The 19,485-nt window shown below is 33.0% G+C and overlaps 1 protein-coding gene and 1 long non-coding RNA gene across 29 annotated transcripts in view; one reads left to right on the top strand and one right to left on the bottom strand.

Annotated features, from left to right (window-relative positions):
* Positions 1–4,019: 4,019 nt before the first annotated feature.
* On the bottom strand, positions 4,020–9,684 carry LOC141376544 (uncharacterized). The gene is made up of 2 exons (XR_012387037.1): positions 9,230–9,684; positions 4,020–7,555 (listed from the first exon to the last, which is right to left on the bottom strand). It is a non-coding gene; the product is annotated as an uncharacterized lncRNA (long non-coding RNA).
* The window catches only part of mcf2l2 (MCF.2 cell line derived transforming sequence-like 2), a 198,625-nt gene continuing 188,494 nt past the window's right edge, over positions 9,355–19,485 (top strand). For all 28 annotated transcript variants that reach the window (XM_073916431.1, XM_073916415.1, XM_073916405.1 and 25 more), the window contains exon 1: positions 9,355–9,700. In XM_073916431.1, the coding sequence (XP_073772532.1) occupies positions 9,619–9,700 (82 nt within the window). In that variant the 5' untranslated portion in view covers positions 9,355–9,618. The remainder of the gene's footprint in view (positions 9,701–19,485) is intronic.

Genomic DNA, 19,485 nt, shown 5'->3' with positions numbered 1-19,485 from the left:
AGCTGTGAGGAACTCTGCCTCACCAGGAGGACCCATCCCATGCTTGGAATGTCTCAGTAGTCCTTCATTAGCATAGAAGGAAATATATATCATATTTTCTCAGCTTACAAACCCCTCTCAGGTTCATTGGACCTCAGAAATTATAAAAGGTCCACATGTGACCTCAAATAAAAGCTGAGAAGAGTAATCCAGTGTCTCCTTTGGCAGAGCAGTGCAGACTGATGATGATCATTGTCAATGACGCTCAGAAGATATACACACAGAACACCTTTTCCTGTCAGGTGTAGGCATAGTCAGATAATCACATGGGGACACTTGTCAGGATGTCTTGTCTGGATCCTAATGTCCATTTCACAAGATGTATGTCCGTCTCTGGCTTAGGAAGCCAAGTAAACTCTGATATCTGTGGGATTTAGTATATCTTGTGGAGGGCGTCTTCAATTCTCCAGTGTTTGTGTTCCACACTGAAGCTGCCTTTACCTTCATGCACAGAAAATGATTTGCAAAGGAGAGCAACCCATGAAAACTGAAAGAGGCATTCATTGACGATGTATAACTGGTGACAGAACAGCAAAAGAATAACCATGGCAATGAGAAGAAAAACATATCTGCAAAACTGGCATATGAGGTTATATGGCAATATAAGCATGTAGTAGTTCAAATATCAATATAATGGCATTTCAAATTAAAACTCAATGTCCGAAGACAAAATAAATGACATATAATGTAATGTTTGCTCAGAATATAATGAAGGGAAAGTAACAACATGATAGGGATTATAATCTTTCTGGTGTTTAGAAAGAAAGCAAAAAAATAAAATAAAAACAATTTGGTTGATTATGAAGTGGCCAAATTAAAAACGTGAAAAAAAGTGAAAAGTGAAAAAAGTTGTGAAAAACAAGACAAATAAATGGGACCTTTGGAAAGATTGAAATATTGTAATATATGTTGATTCCAAACCCCTCTCTGATAGTAGGAGCACCAACAAAATAAATGAATATGGTGTAAAAACAAAAAATGGGACTTAATGTTTCTGGAAAAATGTACTTGTCTTTGAAAAGTTCAACCATTGTTGACTTCAAACCCCTCTCTGATAGTAGGAGCATCATCTAAAAAAAATAAAAGACACCGTTAATTTTTCTGAAAGTATTTGTCTTTATAAAAAGTTTGTTTGATTTCAGCACTTGCTGTTATAGCAAGAGTATAATATAATTAATGTGATCAAATTCAAAAATTTCAAAAAATTGCCTTTGTGATGACTTAACTGTAAAAATAAAAAGCGATCTAAAAAGGTTAAAATGTCTCAAATCAAGAAATAACATGAAAGTCCATTATTGTCCAGAATGAAAGTCCAGTTATTGAAAACAAAAATTGCTGTGAGAGCATAAAAAAGATTCAAAAAGGTAAAAAGCAAAATGGTTTAGATGAACAAAAAGTGAATGGAAATTTTCCTTATTGGAAAGCACACCGCTGATGTAGGGCTTTCCAATGTGAAAATATTTTAGTTAAAAAGAAGAGTTTGAGTTGACTATGTGTAGAAAGACAAATTGTATTGTTTATGTGATTGTATTTAACTGTGTGAATGTGTTGGTGTGACCATGCTCCAACCAAAGGTAACAAAAGTTACTATTGACAATTGTGATGCAAATTTGGTCCTGTTGTTTTAACAGGAAGCCCTTGAAATGTAAGATGGGGTTGTGATCGGGCTCAAAGATCCACACCTTGGTTTGTTATTAGAGCATGGTAAAAAGGACAAGTGCACTGATACTGAATCCTGCTGGAAGGAAAGCATTTTATGTTAATGCAATTGTGAATAACACTGTAGCCAGGTGGCAAGTTTTGTGCTCCTGTTTTATGGTTCAGCTGCAGCTATATGGAAAATAGCAGAGCGGTCCACTTATAGGAGACAATCAAATCCAACATTAACACAGTTCACTAGATATTGTTTAACAATTCTAGTAGTCTATGTATACATGTAGTAGTACAAACAACTATTGTGTGTTTATGAGGAAGGCTGCATGTTTAACACAATCACAGGTTTGAAAATGCAAAAAGGATCAGTGCAGTCAGGGTGTAATATTATTAGGTTATTTCAATTGAGCTGTTAGCCCACTAGCAAATGACGCTAATAGCTGGAGACCTTGCATAGCCATATTTGTCAACTCAGTAATAGTTTTACTTGAAGTTGAATTTTGGCTGCTTCTAGAGTGTTGTTCTGTGTCCTTAGATTGAGACTGTCTACGTCTCAGGAAATAGGGCGGAGGTCTGCCTCTGTTTAGAGACCAACACTTCTGTTCAGTGTGGCCCATTTTTAAACAGGAACAACAGAATCGATCTTGTTTCTTGCAAGGTATTTTACTAGATTGTCTAATAGCTTTAACATCTTCATGACACCCTGATGCTGCTAATTCACCATGCATTTGTCTGCGTGACTCGACCTTTGTTCCCCAGTTCACAATGTCTTCAAATGTGTTTTTTGGAGGACTAGCACCAGCCATGAGTGCTTTCTGAACGTGGGGCCCTGCATGTTCAACCAGTAATCCCAAAAGAATTGGATTGTTGCGTGTAACATCATCTATGCCAGAATATTCTTCAAAAAGTTCAAACAAATTTTCTGCATATGTTTCAAACGATTCTGCATTATTCTGTTTCCGGTTGTAAATCAACTCCCATTCAGCAGGGTTTTTACCACGCAGGTCACATAGGCAGAGTTTTAGTCTGTTCAAGATCTCACTCTCAGACTCATTGGGGCGTATTGGCTGTATAATTGTGCCTTCAATTAAGACTTGTGGGGCCTTATAGATCAGAACATTTGGAATTGAGGTGAAAACAATTTGCCAAATGTCTTTTGGTTCGAGTTGAAATGCATATTTGTGCCTAACAACTCGCCTCCACCATGGTTGGAAGGGCCCTTTAAGAGGGAATGGTCCAATCTCTGCTTTAAATGAGTTACATTCATGTACTGTTAAAGCACGTTGAATGTTTGTCTCTGTGCCGTTTGGGTGTTTCATAACCTTTAAAGCTGAAACAGGCACCTTTTGCAGAGATATATCACCAGCTTTCTCCGATTCTGAAGTCATAAGCTTGTTAGCTTTTGTGTTTCTGACAGGCATTAGTTTTTGCACAATCAATTTGTTTTTCAAATCTTCAATTATGTCCATGTATTTTTCACATCTTTTAGCCAATGCTAATTGATCCTCTAGTAGTTTGTCTAGCTGTGATTGGAGATGTTCAATTTTTTCCTGTGACTTTTGTGCTTCAGAATATGCTGTGACCAATTGTTCAGTTTTCTCCTTCAAATTTGCAAACACCTTTTTTAGGTTATTGCGTATGCTAGAGGCATTCAGGTAATTTAAAGCCTCAATGATTTCTTTGTGTTTACATTTCTTTTGTTTGATGCCCACTGTTTTCCACCATATGGAAATGTCCTCACTAGTAGCGTCCAAATCAAGGCCTTTTCTAGTGAGTTTGTACAGTATAGGCTCAACATTTTCAGTCCATAATGTAAACAGATCATATTCGTTATAAGTATTCCACTCCATTTTGGAGGACATTTACTTGGATTTCACAGTGAGATGATTACTTGGATTATTCTGTTACTTCTAATTCCTGTTTCATACAATTCATGCAAATGGAGACTTTCCCTACCAAGCCATGAAGCAATGAAAACAGACTTACCCACTCTGTGGTTAGAAGTTCAGCTTTAATCCACTCAGAAGAGTTCTCATTCTGATGACCATCGTGTGTCCAAGAGTAAAATAATCCATTTCCAGGATAAGCAAAGTAGATGTTGATACAAAAAGTATCTTGCGATTAAAACTCGCCAAAATTATATTGCGTCGGGTTCGCCAAATTGTAAGGCTTGAAGCTTACGCTGCTATTCTGAACCAATAATCGGAAACAGGAAGCAGTTGAAGGATGGCGTGTTTAAATCCATTATTTATCTGACTCCATTGTAATTAATCTGACTCCATTAAAGTTGTTATCATCATTGATAAAGAGAAAGAATCTCTACGTCTTAAAGCAGGCAAAGTTGTTTATTAAGTTACATGATCAAATATACAGACATTAGAATGACACAAACTAACATACTGTATAAAGAAATTAGCTGTAACATATGCACTGCTGAGCAACAAAGACAGTGAAACTGCCTTTGTTAGCATACGAGGCTACGCACTGGTGTGCGGGAGATGCAGAGTAAAAGCCATTCTCCCAGATCAACAGTTACCTTTCCCTATTATACCCTGAGCAAAGCTTTGTCAAACATGAGTGAAAACCAACCCCCAAAACCAGCTGAACGTGAGAACAAAGTTGAAGAGATGAAGTGGGGGAGAAGTACATTAACATACTCTCCTCAGGCCATGACCCAACAATAGTAAATATATTGTAGATTGAAACACAATTAATCAATGTCTCTGTTGATTTCATCACTACAACACTGAAGTCATAAACTGTCAAATAACACCAAACATGACAAAGATATCAGAAGGAAGAACACAAGCAGATTAATTGTGTATGGTGAAGAGCACATGGTTACTGTAAGCAAATGGCAGAGATGTGTATAGGAGCTGTGAGGAACTCTGCCTCACCAGGAGGACCCATCCCATGCTTGGAATGTCTCAGTAGTCCTTCATTAGCATAGAAGGAAATATATATCATATTTTCTCAGCTTACAATGTCTATGCCAAGCTCGCAGCTGCAGCCAAAACAGAGTCAACAATGTTTACTCTCTGAAGAGCCAACAGCCTGGAGAAGCGTTTAAACCTCCAGTCGTCACAATAAACTAAGTTAGATTTAGTGATTGTTACTCAAAAATGGAAATTCTTCCATTCACTCACTATCAAGTGGTTGTTTAGATTTGTCAGACAATACAACAATTATTTTCATTGTTTTAACGACAGAACCATCAAGTCTGCTATTTACAGGCTTAGTTCACCTAAAAATGTTAGTCTGTTGTCATTTACAGTACTCATCCACACTTCTTCAAACACATGTGAGTTTGTTGAACACAAATAAAATATTTTGAAAAATGCTTATTTTTGCATCTTCTTTCGCCTTCAACGGAAGAAAGAAACTTATAAAGGTTTAAAACCACATGAGGGAAAGTAATCGATGGGGTAAATTTGATTTTTGGGCGAACTATCCCTTTAACAGAACCTATGATCATTTAAAATGCATGACCGACAGAGGGCGCAAATTACATTCAATAATTAACTAACAAGTCTTGAAACGCCTGAAGAAGAGCTTTACCTGCAGACAGGAGCGCATCAGGTATCAAAAGACACACAGTTAATGGTATGAAGATAACATGATATTTATTTATGCTAAATTACCGTATGTTGTTTGACAAACATAGGCTGTTATTAGACGTCATAAGAAGGCGCAGGTTTGCGACGCACTATTTTAAATGTTCTGAGATTTCCGGTGACTCGGTCATAAATTGAATTTAACTTCATTTTAGAGAAACACATACTGTAGGCCAACGTATTTAAAGTGATATGAAGCCTAACAATTGTTAAAAGCTAACAAAATGCCCGAAGACCAACGTCCAAAATCAAAAATATACAGCTTGGAAGTTGATGACACCTACGAAAACAACACAAACAAACAAACTATCAAATATCGATAATAATAATACAAAAAATACAGCTACAAAATGTTAAAGCTAACAAAAGGCTTAAAGACCCATGTCCAAAAGCATAAACATACAGCTTGGAAGTTGATGACATTTCTACTCTCACAGAAACAAACAAATAAAAAGACGAGCAAACTAGCAAGCAAAACTTTGATGATAATACTATAATAATACAGAAATACAGCAAAATATGTTTACTCATTTAATTTTTTTTTATTTGTAACGGAATGAAATTAGCTTTTTTGTAGTTTACTGTTGATGATCAAGTATAAAAACTCATCATGCACATATGAAAAGTCCCACTATTAAAGAACACACACAGTACATAAAGTATATGGTCACAGCTTTTTGTATAGATGCCATGTGTGATGTCAGTCATTTATTGACCACTTTATTTCTTTTCATCAATCTGGCCACATTTTCACATGAATAAAATACTATAGTCGTGTATTTTTTTTTATTAAAGCACAACATATGAAAATGCATTTTACTGCATATATTATAATATTTACCTTTTTTTTTGTTAAATGAATGCTACATAGTATTAAGTAGTGATCGGATACATACAGTAGTAAACTTTAGTTTCTACTACAGTAAATTGTTGTGAATTGAAGTATAATGTATACAGTTGTAGAAAGCTTAGTAAAGTATTGGGTCATTTGTTTATGATACTATAGTTGTAATATTAGCACATAAACTATAAAATTGTCACAACAGAATAATTTAAGTACATTACTGTCTGGTTGAAAAACACTATAGTATTTATTTTCAATTCCTATTTTGTTTTATGTGGGATTAACTATTGTGGAGATAAATATATAAACAAACTATTGACTGACTGATTTATTTAATTTAATCATTTAAAATATTTTATTGGAAAAAAATTTGGAAAAATACTAGCTTTCAACAACTCTTCAAAATAATAATGGTGATATTTTCATGATCTCAAGTACCAATTTGTAACTCATTTTGTTGTCAATTTTGTAACAGCAAATTTATATAATTATTAAAAAAATATATGAAGAATTTAGATACATTTTTTAAAGATTTATTTTTATGAAGTAATTATCAGATCACTGCACTGAAGATGTAGTGATATTTTTATATACTACATGGCTATACCAGGGGTGTCCAAACTCGGTCCTGGGGGCCAGTGTCCTGCTGAGTTTTGTTCCATCTTGCTTCAACACACCTGCCAGGAAGTTTCTAGTATATCTAGTAAGAGCTTGAATAGCTGGTTCAGGTGTGTTTGATTAGGGTTGGAGCTAAACTCTCCAGGAACACCCCTGGGGTATACAATATTATTTCAAGTCAATCACAACAGTGAAAACCACAACAGCGTTTGCTCAGTATTGCCAATAGATGGCGACCTTTCTACATAAATGTCCTGCTCATGTGTCCAGCAGGCGGCGCTGCAGCGCAATCCCCGTTTAGTTTATTAGTAAATTGACCTACAGCGCCATATGCCGGTGAAACTTTAGTAGGTCAATATTTATTCTTCCCTAAATCAGGCGACGATACATATTACAGTCATCTCAACATATAAGACGACGATTTCAGCCTGTCTTTCGATTTCTAGACTTTATTTAATTGATTTGACTAATACTGTAAAAGGAGCTGAGCATCTTTAATAGAAAACAATGTTTAAATTATTTATATTAAATATGAATAATGAAGACATCATAAAAACTCACTCGGTATTATTGATAATTAATCTTAAAACACTTTTAAAGAGTATGAGCGTAATAAGTTTAGATGTTATGGCAGGAGCACAGATGGCGTCTCATCACTGAGTGTTTCCAAGGAGATGATGTGGTTCCCAAGGGCGATGTCGTCAAGTAAGATGATAGCCGTTCATCAGCTCACGTCAAAATGTGGAGAGGAGCCCAGCTCAGTCCTGCTGATGCTGTTCCTCAACAACTGTAAGTAAATATAGGACCATTAAACATGCATAATGGGGCATTAAAGCATTTATCAAAGTTATGTTAATAGCAATAATAATGTTAATTAATGTATTTAAATATGCAGTAAATAAAAAGCACAATATTACATTATTATTATTATTGATTTTTATTATTATTAATTGAATGAATATTTATAAATTTTAAAATTTTAATTATACAATGCCTAATATTTCAAAACAATAAGGAAACATTGAAAGTAAATAGTTTAAACATTCAATATTCAAAATTTTTTTTTTCAAACAATACATAATAATATTTGTTAAAAATGTACATACTATATAGTGATAGTATGTATAATATAATTATACTTCATATGAGATTAATGTATAAAAATAGTAGAAGTTTTTATCACAATTAATAACAAATTTACTATTTTATGCGCTTAATATTTTAATAAATGGATAGGGTAAAACTAAGCAATATAATATAATATTTTGTTTAACATTGTTACACACAATGTTAATATCTTTTACCTGTAGAACAATATTATATATGTATATATAATATATGCAAATATTGTATCAAAATAGCATTATTAATAATAAACTAATAAAAAATATATATACATTATTTTCTACATGAATAATAAAAACAGTTTACATCTAAATAATAGTATAAAGTTAAACATTAACAATGAAAAATATACAATATTATGTAATAACAGTATTTTAAATATATAATTTCACCAGCATGCCACACTTTAAGCTAGACATTTTTTTAGGGATAAAAAGGATGGTAAGGAAACAGTAGGATGAAGGGAGGAGGTTAAATAGTAAACAGATAAGTAGGGTAATCGGGCATCCTACGGTGATGCCCAGAGACTAAGAGTGCGGGTACTGTCACTGTAATATTTTGGTATTGGAGTGATTAGCAGCCCCCGATTCAACCTCGGAGGGAAGAGAGAGTTATAGGATTGTTAATGGCAAGCAAGGAAACCAAGGGAGGGAGGGTGGGTTCGGGAAAACAAGAAGAACGGTGCTGGAGGGCTGGTCTGCCTTAAATAGGGAGTAGGTGATTGGTTAAGGATGTAAAATGAGGCATGGTCCCGCTGCCGAACCTTTGTTAATGAGTTAACTCTGTTACAATAAAATATAATATAAAAAAATAATAAATTATAAATTGAATTTTGTTTTCATTTAAATTGAATATTGTATATATTTTGATATATTATATTGTATGTATGTTTGTATATATGTATGTGTATGTATGTATATGTATCAAATGTATCAAAATAGAATTATTAATTATAAAATATGAAATGGATAATAAAATATACTTTATTTTCTTCCAAATTATTAAAAATCATTTTCATCTAAATAACAATAGTATAAAGTTAAATATTACCAATTTTTAATATAATGTAATATAATATAATATAATATAATATAATATAATATAATATAATATAATATAATATAATATAATACATTATATAATATATTATAATATAATATAATATAATATATTACAATACAATATATTATAATATAATATAATATAATAAGTATAATATAATATTATATAATATAATAAAATATAATAAATATAATATAATAAATATAAAATAATACATTATATAATATAATATAATATAATATAATATAAAATAATATAATATAATCATTGAAACCTTTCACAACAGATCCCCTCCTGCCTCTTTCCCTAACAGCTCCATTCCACTGACTCCATTGTTCCAGGTTTTGCGTGCTCATCTCTGTGTGTCTCCCTGAAGGCAGGTACCGTTTCCTCTTCTCTGATTCTCTTCCTGGTGCGTGAAACACACACAGTCTAACAGCCTGACAGGACAGAAACCAAAGACTCCAGCATCCCTGCATCAACAGCAGACACTCACAATGAACCATTAACATCACAAAAAGCTGCACTGCAGAAAAAAAAAGAGCCGGCTTGATCTGTCCTCCCGCGGAGACCTCCATCACGGGCTGGGAGTGGCTGCGGGTCTTTGTGAATCAGGGCAGAGAGGAGAGGAGGATTGAGGCGTTCTAGCATTCGCACCCTGAGATGCTCTGCAGGTTGGAGGAGGAAGAGGAGATGTCTCTACTGGAGCTTCAGCAGAGGGTGGACTGTATCATCACCCATGTTGGTGAGTGGCTTTTTATTCACTGCTGGAGCTCATGGATGGGGGGTGTGACGGGATGGATTGAGCTTTCTTGTGCTTGGGATGTAGGGGGTGTTCCCTGCTGGACAGGTATTTATAGAGGTTGGTTGCCGTGTCTGTGGTTTATTTTAGATTTTGAGAATTATTTTTCACATAGAATGTGGACATAGGAAGCACGGATTTATTTAATTTAATTTAATTTTAGTAAAATGTTTATATTTATTTTATCATTTTAATGTCTTGTAATGATTTTGATAGTACTTATACAGAATACTGTATGCGTTAGTTAAAAATACATAATAATATTAATTAACATACACATGATAATGCATTTATTATTAATGTCAAAAACAGCAATATCAATAAAACTATTAATATCAGGAAAATAATTTATTTAATGCAAATAAGTTTTGTAATAATCATAATTTCATATTATTTATTTTTTTACAAATTTATCTGTTAAAGAAAATAAAAAGTAAATAAATAAATAAATGTGTAAGATATTCAATGTTAAATAAATTTTAAAGACTTTGAGTTTAGACAACAATTATTTATTTTAGCGTTGACCCACATTTACTAATGGAATTCGGACATAGAAAGCACATATTTTTAAATGTAATTTAATTTGTTTTTTTGTTTTTGTAGTTTTATTTTATATTATTTTACTAGTATTGCAATGTCTTGAGAAGATTTTGATATTACTTAGATACTGTATGCATGAATAATATACAGATATATATTATTAATAAGCATACTCAAATATAATAATGCATTTAGTAATAATGTTAAAATGGCAATATTTATAGTACTATTGATGTCAGGAAAAATTATAATTTGATTTTATGTTAGAACATTTTACAATTCAAAAAAGAAAAATCAATAAACAAATAAACAAACAAACAAACAAACAAACAAGAAATAAATGTTTAAAACAGTTAAAAGAGGTTGATTTTAGTCAACTATGATTTATTATAGCATTGACTCACATTTACGAATAAAATGTGGACAGAGAAAGCACATATTTAATTTAATTTACTTTATATGAATTGAATATATTTAATTGTTATAAATTTGTACGGTTTAAAAGAAAAAAAATGTTAATGACAGTTAAAAAGGTTGGTTTTACACAACTATGGCTTATTTTAGCTTTGAATGTCTTCACATGGAATGTGGACAGGAAGAAGATATTTTATTGAATTTTATTCTTTTTATTTTATTTGTATGGCAATGTCTTGAGAAGATTTTGATAGTACACATATGCTGTATGCATTAATAAAATACAAATATTAATTCATATAAATAAGCATACACAAATATAATAATGCATTTAGTAATGATGTCAAAATAGCAATATTAGAAGTACTATTGATGTCCGGAAAAATCATAAATTCATGTTATTTAAATTTTAATGAATCACAAATCTAAAATGTAATCAATGAATAAATAGTTAGATGGGTGGACAATTGCAGTAGGTTGATTTTCATACAGATGTGATTTATTTTAGACAGGGCAATTTAAACAGATATTAAGAGAGCTTATTTATTCATAACTTTTTTTAATATTATTAATATATAGCCATATTGTAGGCACACATTTTGGAGATCATGTTAATGTCTTTGCATAGAAATTATCAGTTAATAAGTGACATTTAAACAGCAGAATAAAGCATTTATTTGGTGAAGGAATCAAATATCTCAGTTTATTTAATGTGTTTTTACACCAAAATCAGGTGGATTATGAGGAAACTCACTTTATTATAAAAACCTTAACTCTATTTGTTTGATATATTGTGGTGGTAGTCTAATAAAGCCTAATTGTATGATAAATCTGGGTGTTTTTGCTCCATCTACTCTGGAGATGGAATTAAATCATAAAAGCCACAAAAATGTCCATGTGCTTCAGTCACTGGCCCAGTGTAGTGAAGTAGGTTATTGTGCCGTGCTGCTGTTTCACTGTCCTGTCTGAGAGAGAGAGGCTCTGCTGACGCCCCCACTGCAGCCCTCGGGGGACGTAAAGACCGTTACTATGGAAACTGAGATGGGCTAGCTTCAGCCATATTGATTCATAGAGGCGCTCCATGCTTTAAACACATAGTCACTGCTTCCTAACTTTATTATCCACATTATAAAACACTACAACTTCCGCTTTCTGAGACCAATGACAATCAGCAGGCTTTCCAAACAATGATTAAGCCATTTTGCTTTCGCTTCAGTGCTTTTCTGCACTTTGGATGTTAGATGTATATTTACCAAAATGTTTAACAGCCTCTAAACCTCCCTTTTATTTAAAGGCAAGGCAGAGCAGGTACAAAAATGAACTAATATTTTTACTATCTATATATTTTTCCTGTGCTAATTATTTCTATAAATGTGAATATTGTGATTATTTGCAGACATTTTTAGCACAAAAATCAGAAAATTGGATGAAATCAGGTGCAGAGTTCTTTTTTAATTTTTATGAAAAGGTTTTTAATGACAGGATTTTGGGAATCTCATTTTATCACTCCATGATCCTGAAAATACTGTGAACAGTCAGAAAAATATGTTAACACTTTAGTTTAGGTCACAATTCACGCTTTTTCACTACTGGCCTATTTCCTGCCAGTTATTAAGATATTAACTTTTAATTAATTATGTGCTGCCTGCCATCTTGACCAGGTCTCACTGGAAGAAGAGACAGTTCTGTCTCAACGGGATCTCCTGGCTAAATAAAGGAAATAAATAAATAAACAAACAAACAAACAAACAAATAAATAAATAAATAAGCAAACAGACAAATAAATAAATAAATAAATAAATAAATAAATAAATAAATAAATAAGCAAATAAGCAAATAAATAAATAAATAAATAAATAAATAAATAAATAAATAAATAAATAAATAAATAAATAAATAAATAAATAAATAAATAAATAAATAAATAAAAAATTAGTAGTAGCCCCACACAGAATCTGCACGCGCAGAAGATTGTTGTAGATTTTTAGCCCATCACTGAGTCTATTTATTTACTTGTGTAAATGTGTGTACATTTATATTTCTTCAGTTTTTTAATTAATTTCAGTAATATTATTGACTGATGTGAAAATGTTGATACGATTTATTTACAATACAGTTTGTAAAGAAATATTTTCTGTCTTTTAGTAGATATTTTATATGAAAGACTTCCTTTGTTTACCAAATAAGTGGATCTAATTGTAAACATTAAATAAAAATTAAAAAGGTATTATTTTTTAATTTAATATATTACAATTTTTGTTATGATACACCAATAATAGTTCAGCATAAATCAGCAGATTAAAAAAATAAAAATTCTGCGGATAATTAGCAAAAAATGTTGTAAAAAGTATGATCTTTTTCTGCATCCCTAATCCTAACCAAAACCCAAAGCCTAAACCCAATGTATACCTTACTAACTATTAATAAACAGCTAATTAGTAGTTTAATCATTTAGTAGTGTTAGTTTATGGTTTGTTAATACTGTAACCAAAATTTTGGTTACCAAATTAAATAAAATGTATATTATCAGACAAATTACGATTGAACATTTCCCTGTGTAAAAATCATTAGAATACTGATTTTTGCACAGTGCTCAGCATATATAAGTACCCCCCTAACAAATCTCTCTTTTAAATTCATATTTTTAATAGAAAGCTATATTATTATATTCGTGGGTATATATTACATTAGTCTGATGCCAAATCTGGAGCTTATCTAGCAAAATAACTTATCATACCTTCCAAAAACTATATATATATATATATATATATATATATATATATATATAAAAAATATGATATAAAAAAAAATGAAATACAAAATTTAAAAAGAGGAAAAATCAAGAGAAGCAAAAAAAAAAATGTTAAGAATTAGTTGAAATTTTGTTGGTTGTAATTTTTTGTGCAATATTTAAGTTTCCAAATTTGTTTGGTGACTAAAATATTATTTCAATAAATATATTTGTTTAATAAATCTTTTTTGTTTTAATGCACCAAAATACAATGCTAAAATACATGGCTCAGATAGCGTCACCAAACTGTTGGCTTGTGCCTAAACCATTCAGAAACTGAATACCGTAGGTTCACGGTCACCTGTTTGTCTTGTTTAAATTAGAGATCTGAGCAGGACGCTCTCTCTTATTCACACACGCACAGACACACACACACACACAGAGAGAGAGACAACACCAAGCGACGCACAGCACCACACGCTCTCTCTCTCATTCACACACACACTCACACATAGAGAGAGCACCAAGCGACACACAGAATCATTCTCTCTCTCATTCACACACACACATAAACACATAAACCATCCATGCGTGCTCAGGAGCGATATTGTTAGACCGCGTGCCAATTACACTAGAGTAACCGATTGCTCCCGCGCTTTATTCGGAAATTTATTCCTGCACCACAAGAAATCTGTTGGGCTCCTGCGATACATCAGCGGGAATGCTGACCTCTAGTTTGTATTAACATGTCTTCCTTCTCGTTTGGTCGAGACCGGAAATACTGCCAAACTGCAGGCAACTCGCCATCTCACCTCTCTTTCTCTCTCTCGCTCTCTCTCTCCTCCACACTGTCCAGTGATGACAATCGCACATATGCATTTGTAGGCATTCAATAGATAATATTTAATAAGTGTCTCTTATATAAGTGCATTGCTTTTTGACTGTATAACGGTATTGAAACTGACACCGTTGGTATTTTTAGATCCCGCGATATACCATTTTACCGTTATACCGCCCAAGCCTACTGAGCATTGTATGTTATAACATTTACTGTAATGTAGTATATAACATATTTATGGCTCAATAAATAAGAAAAACTAATTTTGAGAAAAAGCCCTTATAAAAATATGCCTTATTTAAATCTAAAGGCGCAAATTGATAACATGGATTGATCGAAACATATCAAAATTTATTTTATGCAACAAAAAAAATAAATAACTGAAGAAATACCCACTTTATCAAAGGCCCAAAAGCCTTAAATCTCTAAATCGAGAGTAGCATGAATAAAAAACAAACAGTAGCCTGCTGTGTCTCCCCTTAAATAAACAAAGATGTGATATTTTGCTCAGAGGAAATGTTTTGTCTTCAATGATCCGTCAGACGATCGACCTCTTTGAGTGAGTCACAGATGTATCCATCCGGCCCTTTAATAGCAACATGACTAAACACTGCGAGGATCCGCTCTGTGATTGGTCAGCTATGACATCACTCTCTTGTAAATTTCAGAACTGAGTGATATATTGCACATTAATGCATACAGAGCTCATGAATATTTAACACGCCAGATTAGCAGTCAGGCATATAGAATAACAGCATCTGAGCCTAACAGATTCTACATTTGCATATATTAACTTATTCATATTTATATTAGACCTTCAATCACTTTTTAATTCAAATGTGTTGTTTTATGTTATAGATGATAAAATTACACTGATTGAAACAGGAAAATAATATGTAATTAAATTTTTTTTATGTTACAAAATATACAATTTTAAATAAACGTTCTTCTTTTAAACATTTATCAGTTTATCAAAGATTATTATTATTATAAATGTCAGTAGTAGTAATAATAATAATAATAATAATAATAATAATAATAATAATAATAATAATAATATTTCATAGTTCTGTATGGCTGTATTCTTTTAACAAATACAGTTGAAGTCAGAATTGTTAGCCCCTCTTTGATTTTTTTTTTTTTTAAATATTTCCCAAATAATAATTAACAGATTGAGGAAAATTTCACAGTATGTCTGATAATATTTTTTCTTCTGGAGAAAGTCTTATTTGTTTTATTTCGGCTAGAATAAAAGCAGTTTAAAATTTTTTAAACACCATTTTAATGCCAAAATTATTAGCCCCTTTAAGCTATATTTGTTTTCGATAATCTTCACAACAAACTATCATTATACAATAACTTTCCTAATTACCCTAACCTGCCTAGTTAACCTCATTAACCTAGTTTAGCCTTTAAATGTCACTAAGTTGTATAGAAGTGTCTACTAATTATATATAGAAGGGGGCTAATAATTCAGGGGGGCTAATAATTCTGACTTCAACTGTAAATGCAGGCTTGTTGAGTATAAGGCACTTAGAATAAGTTTTAAAATTTTACCAACCTCAATTTTCTGATGGATAGTGAAAGTGTAAAAGTATATAGTCATTAAATGAAGACACTTAAGAGTGCATATCATCTTTATATATAAATTTTTTTTGCTTTTAAAGAGGAATGTGAAAAAATGCTGTGATGCTAAATATAGTACAGTTATAAAGTAGTTTACCCATGAAATTGAGATTTACACACTATTTACTAAACATCCGCTTGTAAATATGTATGATATTTCTGTTGGTAACCAGGCAGCTGACAGCACCCTTAGACTCCCATAGTAGGAAAAAATACAAGGGAAGTGTTTGTGCTCAACAGAAAAAAGAAACTTCCACAGGTTAGCGATTAAATTCCTGATTTTTTTCTAATGTTTCTTCTAAATAAAGGCATAGTATGAAAAAAGCTTTGATGACTTTTCTATGACCTTTACAACAAAGTTGTTTTGTTCTTATTAGACTGACTTCACCCAGTCTGCGCATTAATCAGACAGTCATTCTGACTCCACTGCTACTTAGATGTTGTTTAAAAAAACAAAAAATAGTGTTATTCAGTCATTTTAAACTAATCAGGATAAAGGGATTAACACAAAAAAAAGCCAACTACTGGGCATTGGTACAGAGATAAAACACATACCCGTGCACACATACACACACATACAGCATTAGATCCACAAGCTTAAGCGCACATAAAATTCTGAATGTTTGAATTTCTAAACTTAAATCAGCTGGAAAGGTAATTCATACCATTATATTATAATGTAATGTACAATAATATATATTAGAGCTAGAGGGAGAGAGAGACAGAGAGGGAGAGAAGATGGGATTTTGAAATGTGTGATCCTGTCCACAATTTACCCTAGAGTATGTAAACTATCTGAGTTGCCAGATGGTCAAAAACAAAACAACAAATTGCAACCATCAAAGACAGTAGAAACAGATTATTATCTATCTATCTATCTATCTATCTATCTATCTATCTATCTATCTATCTATCTATCTATCTATCTATCTATCTATCTGTCTGTCTGTCTGTCTGTCTGTCTGTCTGTCTGTCTGTCTGTCTGTCTGTCTGTCTGTCTGTCTGTCTGTCTGTCTGTCTGTCTGTCTGTCTGTCTGTCTGTCCGTCCGTCCGTCCGTCCGTCCGTCCGTCCGTCCATCCATCCATCCATAAATCCATCCATCCATCCATCCATCCATCCATCCATCCATCCATCCATCCATCCATCCATCCATCCATCCATCCATCCATCCATCCATCCATCCATCCATCCATCCATCCATCCATCCATCCATCCATCCATCCATCCATCCATCCATCCATCCATCCATCCATCCATCTATCTATCTATCTATCTATCTATCTATCTATCTATCTATCTATCTATCTATCTATCTATCTATCTATCTATCTATCTATCTATCTATCTATCTATCTATCATCACTGCCTGCCTGTCAGTCGGTTGGTTGGTCAGTCTGTCTAAACAACTTGAGATTGAATAAACTGAAAAGACATCCCGGGTAAGACTTTCTTTCTTGACCACAAAGAGCGCCTCTTTAAAGAAAATTGTCACTACAGTGGGTAAGGACATATGGACTAATCCAATCACAGTTTACTTTAAATTATAGCATGTTGGGGATGCTTTTTTAATCTTAACATAAATAATTGATTTATGATTGTATTTTTACTAGTAACTTTTAAAGTTTTTATACTAGTAAAAGAGTTTTTACCTCATGAATTGGTTAATGAATAAATAAATAATATGTTCATATTAACATCTGTGTACGTTTTTACATTTGCAGTATAATTAGTAAAATATACTACACCAATTTGCTAAAAGCAGTCAGGTTTTATTCTGAAAATACTTTTTATTCGTACATAATGACCCAAATTTATAAAAATATAACTCTCAGGGAAAAGCTTTAAAGCTTTATAACCAGAAATATAAAGCCGATGAATATATCCCATAGTTAATTTCTGCTCGTTCCTAATGGCACTGTCAATCTGGCAACCCATGTAAGTGTCTTGAATTTGGACTGCAGGATCCAGTTTAACCTCTAGCTGTCAACTTTTCATACCTTATCTTTAAAATTCTATGCATAAAAAAGGCCTGAAATCTCGAAACCAGGAGTTTTTCCAAGCTGCCATCAGCATGACAGCATCTCCAAAGACTTGGATCCACAATAAACCAGCAGCAGCGAACGGTCACACTCAACAGCAAATCCAAAAAGGTGAACAATAGGAAGGTCACTGGACTTCCTTCCCTCGTCTTTCCCTCCTCCCCTTCACCCCGTTTGCTTTTGTGTGCTGTTCTTTATAATATCTGCTATCGCTTTAGTGCTGAACTCACGTCAGTCAATATTCTATACTCATACTGTCTAGGGTAAGTTTCTCAAACATATACAGGAAGGTCTCTTTCCGGATCAAGGTCAGAGGTTGTCTTCGTTCTCAGAAATCACATACAGTATGGGATATTTGTTTGGTGACATGCAGTGTTCAATCTGTTCAAATGACCTGTATTGTTTTAAATATGAGCCATTCCTAAAGTTATGGAGTTTTTTCTTTGTTACATTACACATTAACGTCAGCGTGAGATTTAAGCCTTTTGTATGCTTTGGGATTACTTGATGAACAACTGATGAATCAACTTGTGTGACATCATTTGGAATAAAGTCCCGCTGAAGTTCATTTGGAGTTCCTTCAGGTAGATCAGAACAGCTGGTCAAAGTGAGCTTTAGAATTGTTCACACTTTCTAATAAACAGGGGGACTTCAAGAGTTCACACTTAGCTCATGATTTATATATAGCTTGTTTGGCATGCTGTCCCGGGAGAGAGCCCTGAGCTCAAGGGATCCTCGAGCCCGGGCTCCCCCCTTTGCAGGACGAGGGGAGATTGAGGCCCTGTTTACACTAGTGCGTTTTAGTTTTAAAACGACGTTTTAGAATACAAACGATCCGTGTCCACACTTGCGTTTTACCCAGCGTTTCTGAACTGCTCTCCATCCACACCAAAACTCTGAAAACGCACATCACGTGACCACCCACACACTTTCGGGCAAGCGCTGCAGCATATCTACCCAGATGAGAGCTCTGCTGATCGGACTGCTCATCAAGCATCTCCAGCTGGATCTAATCTCGCTATATTTGCTAAACGTGATATTTCATTCATCTTGTTGTCTTTATCTAATGACATATTCCCTGACTTTGGTCATTGGAATCTATTACTTGTTCACAGGTAACGTGTTTTGGTTAAGCGTAAATATGTTAATGATTAGTCCATGTACATTCTGTATATTAACTGATCGCTTGCCTTTATTTCCTATAATGTATAAACTTATTGTATGTTATACTTTTATAATGGCCATTATTGATGATTAAAACTAATATTCAGCAAAAAGAGAGGCTGTGTTTCGTATTTTCACTGAAATTGAAAGGAGGCAGGTGTTATATGCTCCATTTTGTTATAAATATCCACACAGTAAAGATGAGTAAATGCAAGTAAATGCAGCACAACGCCTCAACATTTCTGCTGTCTATTAAGTTGCTAATATTAAAATGAAAATAGGCAGTTCCTTAAATCATGTTTACATTTTATTGTTGAGAAAGTGAAACAACGTAGCCAGGGTGATGTGAATGAAGTTATAAAGTACACTGTATCC

Source organism: Danio rerio, chromosome 11 (assembly GCF_049306965.1).
Source record: "Danio rerio strain Tuebingen ecotype United States chromosome 11, GRCz12tu, whole genome shotgun sequence".
Lineage (NCBI taxonomy): Eukaryota > Metazoa > Chordata > Actinopteri > Cypriniformes > Danionidae > Danio > Danio rerio.
The sequence above is the reverse complement of the archived record's forward strand: the minus strand, read 5'-3'. Positions and strand labels throughout refer to the sequence as shown.